This window comes from Acanthochromis polyacanthus, chromosome 16 (genome assembly GCF_021347895.1).
Source record: "Acanthochromis polyacanthus isolate Apoly-LR-REF ecotype Palm Island chromosome 16, KAUST_Apoly_ChrSc, whole genome shotgun sequence".
NCBI classification, from domain to species: Eukaryota; Metazoa; Chordata; class Actinopteri; family Pomacentridae; genus Acanthochromis; species Acanthochromis polyacanthus.
In genome coordinates, this window is record NC_067128.1 from 14,243,432 (window position 1) to 14,256,528 (window position 13,097).

General features: G+C 39.2%; 1 protein-coding gene across 5 annotated transcripts in view; it reads left to right on the forward strand.

Moving 5' to 3' along the window:
• Nucleotides 1–13,097, forward strand: part of col12a1b (collagen, type XII, alpha 1b) — a 153,979-nt gene that overhangs the window by 9,515 nt on the left and 131,367 nt on the right. For 4 of the 5 annotated variants that reach the window (XM_051960984.1, XM_051960981.1, XM_051960985.1 and 1 more), the window contains exons 3-8: nt 234–293; nt 1,938–2,201; nt 4,993–5,157; nt 7,017–7,190; nt 8,409–8,699; nt 9,212–9,814. The exons of the other annotated variant lie outside the window; for it this stretch is intronic. In XM_051960984.1, the coding sequence (XP_051816944.1) occupies nt 234–293; nt 1,938–2,201; nt 4,993–5,157; nt 7,017–7,190; nt 8,409–8,699; nt 9,212–9,814 (1,557 nt within the window). The remainder of the gene's footprint in view (nt 1–233; nt 294–1,937; nt 2,202–4,992; nt 5,158–7,016; nt 7,191–8,408; nt 8,700–9,211; nt 9,815–13,097) is intronic. 5 annotated transcript variants of the gene reach the window in all.

Consider the following 13,097-nt stretch of genomic DNA (forward strand, 5'->3'; position numbering starts at 1 on the left):
AACCCTTCGATGAGAGAATAAATCTTATCTATGGAAACAAAAGGCACAATTTGTTCCAGTTTTAGAGGTCAGCCATTTGCTGAAGCAAAACACTGACAGTTACTGACAGAAAATGGTTTATAATGTGACATTAGAATAAACATAGTGGGTCTCTTGAGGATTGTTTCAGCACAATAGATTATTTGAATTGCCTGTAACTTTTGTAATTACACGACTGTTTTATTGTTTTTCAGTCGAGTCAAGTGGCAGCGTGAGAGGAACATCCAAGAAACCAGACCCTTCAGATTTAGTCAGTAAGTCCTTTTTGTTCATTTGTTATAAATGTTAATTTGATGAGGGGTTTCACTTCCGGCTCAGATAATGAGTCACAAACATTCAAGATGCTGCCGTTCCTGCCTCGTTCAGCCTCTTCACTTTTTGTTCCTGAGTTTTCTTCTGGGCAACGTCCATCAGCGTGAGCTCAGCAGCAAAGGGAGGCTCTTACACACAACACCCCATTGTATAGCAATAATCAAAATTAGGCCCCTATAAATCTCTAAAGTATTCGGTCATCAGTTTGGTCCCCTGCCGACCAATTATGCCAGTATGGAGGAAGCTGCACATGCTCAGTGTGGGGGTCGTAGGTGGGGCCAAAGGCTGCCGTTGGAGCCGGGGGAGCTAGCTGAAAAGAGCCCAGCCCTGAAGTGCTGAGAGAAGTGGAAACGATTACAGATACTGATTTACAAGAGCACTGCTGCTGCTGCTGCTGCCCTGGCCCCTGTTCTGCAGATGATGACGACGAGCTTGTGCTGATTTTTCCTTCTTTTCATGAGAGGAAAGTCATGAGGAAACTCCCAGAAAGCAGGGCAGAGAGGAGAGGTCTGCACTTCTACCTATAACAGCACAGTTTGATTTAACATTCGTCGAAACCAAGCAGATGTTGAATTCAGCCTACATAACAAAAAAGCAACAATTGTGTGTTGGAAACAAACTGAGATGATTTGGGGAAGCTTCATTTGTAATAACGCAAAGCTGAACACATTCTCTATGGGATCACAGAGTGCATACAGCACATTTCCTGCTTCTCGTCTACACATGAAACCAAACTACACAATCATTGACAAAATTGTACAAAGTTACTGAGTATTATTGGTCCTAATGTTTTGGACAGTCAGTTACACTATAGTTAACCCCTTAACATTCACTGGCCTAAACATGTGCAGAGTGTGCTTTAAAAAGTAAAGGCCCATTCTGAATGACATTTTTGACATTGTTGTAGTCTGGATTATACAGAGACGCAATAGTTTGTCTACTACTGCTATGTTTTTGTACTAGACATAGTTACAGGAAACTGTTAGTTTCCTGTTTCACCCTAGTGCTAGTTTCACCCTCTTGGGACCACGAATGTCTGTGTGAAATTTCACAGCACCAAATTGGTCCAAATGGTCTAACAGCAACACCAGCATGTTTAAAAAACTGACCTGTCAGCAACAGTCGGATACTATCCTCATTCAGATTTCGTGAGAGTTGGTGACAATGGACTGGCTACATTTCAGTATGATAAATCCACAGGAATAAACTTACTAATCAAAATAAGAAATCAATATCATATTTATTGTTCATTATATCATGATATTTATTCTTTAACTGAGGTAAAAACTAGCTAAAAAAATCACTTCCTGTTTAAACATCTTGCACTATATTTACTGTACATACTGTGTAATTACTACCGCTCCATACATTTGCAAAAAAAGGTCACTTTCTATTTGTAATCCTATGATGTAATGGGTGCTTTTTACAAATACAAAAAAGAAATCCATTGAGCAAAGTAGTTAGCAAGTGAAATCTTTACTTCTCTGTATTTAGGGCCGATTATGTAGGGAGTAGTGAAGCATTGAAAAAATAAAGCAGTGATTTTGGAAACAGCCAGCCTCATCCTCTCCTCCATCCTTTCCCAGAATGCTCTGCGAGCGCCATCGCCGATGTGGTGTTTTTGGTGGACGGCTCCTGGAGCGTCGGCAGGCCGAACTTCAAATACATCCGTAACTTTATGTCAGCAACAGCCGGAGCGTTTCAGATTAGTGCCGATGGAACCCGGGTTGGTGTGGTCCAATACAGCGACGACGCCCGAACTGAGTTCAAGCTGAATGAACACCCGAGTCGACCGACATTGCTGCGGGCCATCGGATCACTGCCGTACAAAGGAGGCAACAGCATGACTGGTAAGTCATTTCATTTACAAATTCTCTTTTTTTTAAAATTTGTTTTTCCAGTCACAGATTTTTTTCATTATTTTGGTAACTTTTTACTGTCGTCTTTGTTATATATCAGTTTAGTTTATGTATTCAATTTTTTTGCTATTTAAATTGCATATTTCATAATGATAAATTACATCAATATTGTTGGGATAATGCTTTTTTTCTTAATCCTTTACGCATATTTACATGAAGAAGGGGCTTTTTGGAACCAAACAATTCAGAACTTCTTGGTGGTTGTGTAACCCACTGGCAGAAAAATAAATATTTCCAGTGCATTTTACTTTATATCATTACAAGCGCATTAGTTTTATTTTTTTTAGCTAACAATTAAAGAATCATTTAATCATTTTCTGCCAGAAGAAGGGTTTGCAATCGTTTGGCTAAGCTGTTAATTAAGCGAACAAATCAGTGTGATGCTGGCGGATTAAATCATGCTCCACATCCATTACTGTTTAAAGAAACAAAATTATAATCACATTGCAACCAATCTAACATCTTGAAAGAGCAATAAACAGATGAAGTTTCACAAAGAGATCACATACACATCATTCAGAAGGCTTCATGAAGCAGGCTATGTGAACAAAATTACAATAACTATGGCATATCATCTAAGAATTGCTTATTATTTAAAGCAGACCTCAGAGAAAATAGAACTAAATGAAGTACCTCAGACAAACAAACAGCATAAAGTTTTTTTTTTTTTTGGTGCCTGACAAGCGTCATTGTTACTTTTGATTGATTTGATTGTGTGATCTAGATCCAAATTGAAGATGTACAGCCATGGCCATAAGTTTGGACACAAGTACCATGACGCTTGTGAATCTTAGAAAATACCACAAAATTGTCACTTACAATATACTTATGTTCTGTAATAGACATCAAAACAGACATACACACGTGGACAAAATTGTTGGTACCCCTCAGTTAAAGAAGGAAAAACCCACAATTCTCACTGAAATCACTTGAAACTCACAAAAGTAACAATAAATAAAAATTTATTGAAAATTAAATAATCAAAATCAGCCATCACTTTTGAATTGTTGATTAACATAATTATTTAAAAAAACAAACTAATGAAATAGGGCTGGACAAAAATGATGGTACCCATAACTTAATATTTTGTTGCACAACCTTTTGAGGCAATCACTGCAATTAAACGATTTCTGTATTTGTCAATGAGCGTTCTGCAGCTGTCAACAGGTATTTTGGCCCACTCCTCATGAGCAAACAGCTCCAGTTGTCTCAGGTTTGATGGGTGTCTTCTCCAAATGGCATGTTTCAGCTCCTTCCACATATGTTCAATGGGATTCAGATCTGGGCTCATAGAAGGCCACTTTAGAATAGTCCAACGCTTTTCTCTCAGCCATTCTTGGGTGTTTTTGGCTGTGTGTTTTGGATCGTTGTCCTGTTGGAAGACCCATGACCTGCGACTGAGACCAAGCTTTCTGACACTAGGCAGCACATTTCTCTCCAGAATGCCTTGATAGTCTTCAGATTTCATCGTACCTTGCACACTTTCAAGACACCCTGTGCCAGATGCAGCAAAGCAGCCCCAAAACATTACTGAGCCTCCTCCATGTTTCACCGTAGGGACAGTGTTCTTTTCTTCGTATGCTTGCTTTTTGAGTCTATGAACATAGAGTTGATGTGCCTTACCAAAAAGCTCCAGTTTGGTCTCATCTGTCCAAAGGACATTCTCCCAGAAGCTTTGTGGCTTGTCAACATGCATTTTTGCAAATTCCAGTCTGGCTTTTTTATGAGTTTTTTTCAGCAGTGGTGTCCTCCTTGGTCGTCTCCCATGAAGTCCACTTTGGCTCAAACAACGACGAATGGTGCGATCTGACACTGATGTACCTTGGCCTTGGAGTTCACCTTTAATTTCTTTGGAGGTTGCTCTGGGCTCTTTGGATACAATTCCAACGATCCGTCTCTTCAATTTGTCATCAATTTTCCTCTTGCGGCCACGTCCAGGGAGGTTGGCTACTGTCCCGTGGGTCTTGAACTTCTGAATAATATGAGCCACTGTTGTCACAGGAACTTCAAGCTGTTTAGAGATGGTCTTATAGCCTTTACCTTTAAGATGTTTGTCTATCATTTTTTTTCGGATGTCCTGGGACAATTCTCTCCTTCGCTTTCTGTTGTCCATGTTCAGTGTGGTACACACCTTTTCACCAAACAGCAGGGTGACTACTTGTCTCCCTTTAAATAGGCAGACTGACTGATTATGAGTTTGGAAACACCTGTGATGTCAATTAAATGACACACCTGAGTTAATCATGTCACTCTGGTCAAATAGTTTTCAATCTTTTATAGAGGTACCATCATTTTTGTCCAGGCCTGTTTCATTAGTTTGTTTTTTTAAATAATTATGTTAATCAACAATTCAAAAGTAATGGCTGTTTTTGATTATTTAATTTTCAATAAATTTTTATTTATTGTTACTTTTGTGAGTTTCAAGTGATTTCAGTGAGAATTGTGGGTTTTTCCTTCTTTAACTGAGGGGTACCAACAATTTTGTCCACGTGTGTAAGTCATGCTGTGTCCAAACTTATGGCCATGGCTGTATATTGTAAGTGACAATTTTGTGGTATTTTCTAAGATTCACAAGCGTCATGGTACTTGTGTCCAAACTTATGGCCATGGCTGTAGCTTTTTCCCTTATCATTCTGTATAACGTACAGTATCATGAAATTACAGAACTTCTTTTTAACTTGGTTACAGTGAAGTAACACCTCTTTCTCTCTCATTGGTGCAGGCGACGCCCTTGACTACCTGCTGAAAAGTACTTTCACTGAGGCGGCCGGTGCCAGAAAGGGTTTTCCCAAAGTGCTGGTGATCATCACAGATGGCAAATCTGAGGATCCAGTGGAGCTTTATGCAAAGCAGCTCAGGAGCAGGGGGGTGGAGATCTTTGTTCTCGGTACGCAGCCAGAACAAGTTTATTACATTCCACATCTTGCATTTTCCATTCGTATTTAATGCTTTTAACGGTAGTGTGTAACAAAAGCGATCTGTGAAGGATGGAACAGGGGCTAAATTCCTACATCATTAACACTACAAGCGAGTGATAGCAGGTTTTATGCATGTTTATACTCTGACTGCACTCAGACTTTCCACAAACTGAGATGGAGAAACAGGAGCGGGCTGTTGCCATGGTGTTAAAGAGGACTGGTGTTTAAATAATAATAATACTTCGTCTTGTAGTATAAGTGGCAATTGGTCACTGATAGGAAAGTGTTTAGTGAGCACAGAAAGCATGTTCCCAGTTTGTGCAGGAGAAGCTGATAACATACAATTGTAACAATGTAAAAGTTCATTTTCCCCTCTTCTGATTCAAACCTCTTATTAGTCGTGCCATCATGTTTCTGGAGGTCATCCAGAATTTAAGAGGATTTCTCAAAGCACACAGGAACTTGGCTTCCTATCAGCAGCTCTTAAAGCAACATTTTGATTGAAGTAATCTATGTTTTGAGTTTTTTGCAGTGATGAGTGATTTGTTAGTGGAAACACTTAGTACCTGAAACAAGACAAACAACAGTCTGTCAGGCAGGTCAACACAGGAGCCAAGATCTACTGTAAAAACAAAGGAGTGTTGAACACTCACTATTCAAGGAAATATTCAAATCTTTGTCTTAAGTAAAGACAGAAGTATCATACTGTACAAAATACTCAGTTACAACCAAAAGGACTGCATTCAAAGTTTTTAGTATCACCTGCAAATACCTAGTTATTTAGTAAAAATATCCTGATGCATTAATATGTTTGTGTGTCAATGCTATATCTGACTCAAGTAGCACTAAATCAGCACATTTTATACGCTACTGGGTGGTTGTGTTTACTGTATTATCTCAGTTTTATTGTGTTGTTTCTCATCAATAACGAGTAAAATCACTGCAGTTAAACTTCAAAGGAGTATCAGCATTAAAGCCCAAAGAATGGAAAAAAGAAAGGGACAAATTCGACAGAAAGAAATAAAGCAGGCATTGAATAAAAAGAGAACTAAATCAGTAATACTTTATGAACTAAGTCTTCCACACAGTTAACTGTTCCCCTATGAATGTACATTGATATGTGGAGACTTTTGCTCTGAAATGTAGATGAGTATTTGAGAAAATGTATTAAATTACTTTCCACTGCTGTCACAAGTAAAAGTATTGCATTTAAACTTGAAACAAATATTATGATTAATTCAGACAAACATTTTTTCTCTCACAGGTTTTTTTTTTTTTTTTACAAATAGTAAAAATGTAAAAGAATTAGAGCAGCTTTAGTTACCACCTGTGTCTATCAGACATTTCACAGAATGCCAGTTTTTGGGTTCAACTTTGAATAAACTATGATCTGTAAATGACTGCAGCTCTTTGAAAAGTGTCACAGGAATATAGGATTATAAACTTCCCCAGTGTGAAATTGGAGTCCAACCAGTTTCATATTTGCTGCCCATGTTGTCAGACTTTCCAGTCAAAGCGGACTAGAAAAAGCTGGAGAACTTTTAATATGCTAATGTGGAAAGCAAATGTTCACTTAACTTTGTTATAGATTGCTCATTTCACCCAGTATTTACAGACCTGGAACAAATACACTCGTTACCTCTGACACAGTAATCCCTACACGATGCCAGTGACTTTACAAGGATGGCTATTAATTCCCAGCTGTCGCCTGTTCGGCCCAGAGTGGTGAATGTCCCTAAATCTGGCAGACAATGTCAACCACAGCTATTTCCCCATTTTCATGAAGAATCATACACTGTGCGTTTACCACAGCTTTGATTTGTTTTAGGTATCCAGCAGGCTGATGAAAACGAGATGAAGCTAATGGCCTCCACCCCTTACAGAAGCCACGTCTATTCTGTTGCTACCTTCGACATGATCAAGAATGTGCAGAAGGAGCTCATTACTCAGGTGTGCGCCAGTGTTGAAGATCAAGTCAACTCGCTTGTCAGTGGAGAGGAAGGTGAGATGTGGTCAAAACAAATTTTTTTAGCTGCTTAAGTGCATGTAAAAGTGCAAAAGTCTACATTTTTTTAAGATTGCCGTCTTGCCCTCCAACATCCTTTTTCACGAATTTAAAAGAATAGTTATACACGGACCATGTTTTGATAATGTATTGCATTAGAAGTAGTTATTAGAAACAAAACATAAAGAAGCCTTTTTAAATTGTTACAATCAGTTAAGGTGGCTTTTAATTTTGAAAAAAGAGTTAATACGTTTGATAGGGATGCAGACATCTTTTCAAAAAACAGTTCTGATGTAACAAACATTTAGCTAATGTGACTGATCAACTGTTTCCGCTTCTATCACTGTCTTCATTCCTAGACTGCATGAAATATGCCTATTACTGACATGAATTACAGGGGACTTCCCTCTACTTTTCTCTTGTAAATGGCCAAATTTAGTTTCTTCCTTTGTTTTCTGCAGCTGGCAAATATGTGGTTTTGTTTCTGTCTTCTTCTGCTCTGTGGAACCATGTGCAACACAGTTTACATTTCTGCTACGCAGCCTAGATTATTTGCTTTAAAGCTGTTATGGAAACCAGCCTAATTAGATGTAATTGGATGTAGCCTCTGGGTCTAAAAGTAAGACCAATACAGAGGTGCCTTAAAGCTGCATTATTTCTAACAGCCACCAGGGGCAACTCCCCTGGTTTCAAAAAGAAGCCTGATTGTATAGAAATCTTCAGGAAAATTATTCTGCTTCTCTCTTAATTTATTACCTCGGCAAGCATTTTCACAAGGTGCTTATTGCATCAGCTGCTACTTTGACGTCTCACTCTAGACAACATTCTGATCACTTTACAAATTATGTTCTCATTTAGAGTAAAATAAACAATAAAACAAGGTTTGCTTTGGGGCGGGGCTACCGTCTGATTGATAATTCATTGCCACATTAGTGTTCATAGCAGCCTTAAGCTCTCAGTCAGAATCCCTCACTTATGACGTAAGGTTTTGTGACATCCAAATGCAGAACTCTGCATCCATTTTTTATATACAGTCTACAGCTTTACTTAGCATAAAAATGCTCACTAGTTAACACGCTGTATACTTCATATAATCTGTAAAACTGTCCCCAGTCTTTATGCTACATTAAGCTAACTGTCTCCTGCCTCTAGATAAATATTTCTTAAGTCTGGAAAAGTATTTAATTAATTTGAAAACTATTCTGACCTTCACAGTCGTTGAGCCAGCTTCTAACCTCCGAGTCCTGGAGGTGGCATCCAAGTCCATGCGGCTCACCTGGGACGCCTCCATAGGAGACATTTCCAGATACAAAATTGAGATGATCCCCATGATGACCGGCAGTAAGCGGCAGGATCTGTACGTGGGTCCAACTCAGACCTCAGTGGTGGCCAGAGAGCTTTCTCCAGACACAGAGTACCAGATCAGTCTGTTTGCCATGAAGGACCTCACACCCAGCGAGCCCATCACCGTCATGCAGAGGACGCAGCCAGTTCAAGTCTCACTAGGTGGGTTCAAAATATAGAGGCTACGAGTGTCCTTACAGGTTCATTTTGACCTTTTAGTATATTTTTGCTACAACAGAAGTCCCTCCCTTCCCACTGATATGAAGAGTCATTGTTAGCTAGCTATGTCTTTATGGTAAGCTAAGTGTTTCCTGCCTTTTGCTCGAGATCGAAATGAATCTTTTCATGTAACTGACCACAACTTAAAGACTCTGTTCTCCTCTGTACCTGAAAGAAAAAAGAAGAATCTGGATATATCACATCCACTCAAGTCTGACATTCACAATAATTAAACAAAATTTTAATTGATATTGCGTTATATAAACCATGTACAGTACAATAACCAGCAGGACTTGCTCACAAACAGATGTATGAATCACACAAGTCTTTAGCTTGCCAGCAAGCAAATTTTCCTAAAGATAAACAGCTTCAGATTTAATTCAATGCTGTGTCAATAAAGTATAAGGAGTTTGACTGTTAAATACAACTTTGTTTTCTGCTTTTTTGGCATTCAGAGTGTTCGCTTGGCGTGGATGTGCAGGCTGATGTTGTCCTCCTGGTTGATGGATCCTACAGCATTGGTCTGTCCAACTTTGCTAAAGTGAGAGCTTTCCTCGAGGTGTTGGTAAACACCTTTGACATTGGGCCGAATAAGGTTCAGATCAGTTTGGTCCAGTACAGCAGGGACCCTCACACTGAGTTCTACCTCAATACGCATCACGATCTGAATGCTGTGGTCAAGGCTGTGAGGACTTTCCCATATCGTGGTGGCTCCACCAACACCGGCAGGGCCATGAAATACGTGAGGGAGAGGATCTTCCAGGCCAGCAAAGGTGCACGTGCCAACGTTCCCCGTGTCACCATCCTCATCACCGATGGAAAATCATCCGACGCGTTCCGGGAACCGGCCACCCAGCTGAGGAACTCTGATGTGGAGATCTTCGCCGTGGGCGTTAAGGATGCTGTACGAAGTGAGCTCGAGGCCATTGCCAATACACCTTCAGAGACCCATGTGTACACCGTAGAAGACTTTGATGCCTTCCAGAGAATTTCCAAAGAACTCACACAATCCATCTGCCTGAGGATTGAGCAGGAACTCCGCAAGATCTTCCAAAGGCGTAAGTAACATGGCTTTAATCCTCTATGTGGATGACACTGCTCATTATTTGGCTTTTTTTGAGCAACCTGCTGTTGTTTCAGGGTTTAATCATTAGCACTCTATAGTATGTAGTCCTGGGCCAAAGGTTGTAGAAATGGGCTTGTGGATGAAAGGAGGCCAGTTCAGCCCACGTAGACATGTTAATCTTGGTCTAGATAGTACTGTTTAGAAAATTAATGCTTCAGAAAGCACCAGTGTGCCACAGATTTATTATGTCATGATTGATTTCAGTAAATGTCTCCAGACTTGGCCATTAATGCACATTGTCCTTCATATTTTTCTTTCTTTCTTAATGTACTGAACAGCGTTATTTAGATAAATCATGGACATTATGACTAAGAGCAACACCAGTGACAGCAAATGTTTAATTTGAAAACCATGTCACAAGAAATGCTTTGCATTCAGATCATTTGCATTGGATGAAATTATGAGAAGTGGTTTAATTTTGCAGTGATTTTTGTTGTATGAATTATTTTTGAGTGGAGGTAGCTTGAAAAATTGCATGCCAGTGACTCATATATGTTTTGTTTAATTGTTGGGACAAGATGACTAAAACCAAAATCACCCTCATACCAACCATGAAGCATTTGTTAATGAGTCAGCTTCGTTATCTGAATTTGCTGCTGTGTCCACATAGTGATGAAAATATACAGCATTAAAACATGCATAGCAAGTTCTGGGGCTTGTTGGTCTCCAATCTGGGGTTAATTTAAGAGATTTATCACTGATTTATCTTCCCTTAGTTACACATATGTTGTTCGTTTTTCAGGTTTTTCCAGTCCAAACTACAGCCTTCTCAGCATAATGTAATCAAACACGGTTGTCTGAACCTGCTTTTGTTCATTTGTAAGCCATGCTAGGAGCAATGATAATGCTTTTAATCACACTGTGGACTCAGGACAATAATTAGAAATAACCTAAAATGTATTTGTTTACTCAATGCTGCAAAACTAACCGTAACCAAGTATTGTTTGTAGCTTTCGTAGTAAGCCAGACAACATTTAACAATAAATTACTGTAGCAGTGAGATATAACTCTGCTACCCTTCATGGTGGAGAATAGTAGTACCATCAGTCACCCATATGCACACAATTACTTTCATGTCACTTTTCAAAGCGTGTCTTTTTCAACTAAACCCTCTTTTTGCTTCAATGTGTAAAACATATGTCCACCTTTTGATCTTTCAAGGGCAGGGAGAGTTCCTGCATGTGGAAATAGTAGAACTGGGTCAAATACTGGTTGCAGAGATGTGTTTGCATTTGTTGAAACGTAGCCCGAGCGCCAGATGTCTCAGTATTACCACATCAGGAGAATACAGATTGTCAGGTGTGCTGTTTGTCACATATTCGTCTTCAAAATTCAACTTTTAAATGCATTCTTTGTGCTAAAATCATCAGCTAGTCTCACACATGTGGTAGTCCAGTGTCAACAAGTTAAAACGGCTACTTGCTGTTTCAGCCACTTAAAAAGACAAATAACAATTGCAGTATTTGCCAAAAACAGCTTCCAGGTCTGCCTGTGTTAAATGTGACTCACACTAACTTTGGTTGCCGATTATATAATTCTTATATAATAATGACTTTATGTCAACAAAGAGAAGTGTGCAAGAGCACGAATGAACATCACAGTCACAGCTTCCAGTCAACACAATGGTTCAAAGAGCTGTCACTGTGAGCTCTTTCACAGCAGCCGCCCTCCGGCTGGTGTTTGAATGATCGAGCTGTCAGATGGCTTGTGGATTGTACGTCTTTATTCAATGACGTATAGGTCTGCCCTCTTCAACCTTCATTTCCTTCCGACTGCAAGAAAATCATGTTTTTTTTTTCTATTGTGCAAAGCCACTTTTTCCAATTAGCGTCACAGTTTGCGATCTGTATTTTTCTGCCATCTGCCTTCAATGTTCTGTGGGCAACAGCCTTGGAGTATAGCTTGAAAGACATTCAGAAATATTAATTGCAGGGCTGCTTTATGTTTTCCACGAGGAATACTGAAGTGGATCGATGATGCAAGTCTCAGCCTGTTAACCAGCTGTTTAAAGTAATGTGCTCGTGTCGGAAAAAAAATATGGAGTCCTTAAAAGGATAGCTAAATGAATAAATTAGTCAGAGTTGTGTTGGTTCAAAGCTCAAATTGTGGGAATACAACACATTTAGCAACTCACACACATCTAAAGGCAACCAGACTTTATGTAGAGATCTGTTTTTCCACTATATAGAGTCGTCAAACATTAAATCATGACACAAAAAGTACTGTGTATGCCACAGTCACTCCATTCTGCCAATAACTGCACAGTGCCATGTTCCACATTTTATGAATATGAAAATCACATTTAAGAGCTGAGGTCATTCCTCCTTCAGACTAGCTTCTGTTCCACAAGATTTAACATTTAACATTTCTTTCGTTCATAAAATGTGTTCTTGGAGGTCACTGTCTATATCCAAGAACTCGTTTTCCACAATAGTAGTTGTCAAAAGAAAATAAAACCTCAGAAAACTAAACAAATTAACAAAAAAATAAGCTTGCATGAAGAAGCTACAGCCTAGTCCTTAAGTATGACTACTTGGTCCTTACTGCTGGGTAAATCAAGACTTTTCAAAATAAGAAAACATGGCTGGCTGTAAGTGCATCAAACCGCTCCAGCAGAAAATGTTGGCCTCCTGGAAAAATCTTCGGTTACAAAGACACTTGATTGTAAAGCAAAAATTGTAAAACCTTCCAGCAGCATAAGATCTCAGTCCAGTCAACTGCAGCAGAGCTGAGCTGTTGTGGCTTCTTAATGTGGAAGAACTCAGTGCTTCCACTAAGTCGTCTGTCAAGCTCTGGACAGTTTCCTTGAACAAATGAAATCTCTTCACTGCTGTATATTTCCATGTTGTTACTGTTGTCACTGAAAACCATTTTTCCCTCGGACTGCCTGCTTCACAATGTTGCTGGAAAGTCACAAACTATGAGCCATATTGATGAAATCCTCATGGTTTTGTTGCATGAGGTAACATGGAAACAGCTCTTACAGTGATGCAGTTTTAGAATATTTGACTGTTTTTTGGAATTTTTGTTCGAATGTTATTGACGTTGTTCTGTCGTGCTCATCAATGGAAGTTCATGTTCATCCAGTTGTGGATCATACAAGACTGGTGCTTCATTTCACAAAGATTTCTGTGATATCAATTCAAAGAGGTTAAGGACCTTATTATTATACCCTAAAAAGTAAAGCTTAGGAAAGTTAAGTCTGTTGTCTAGTA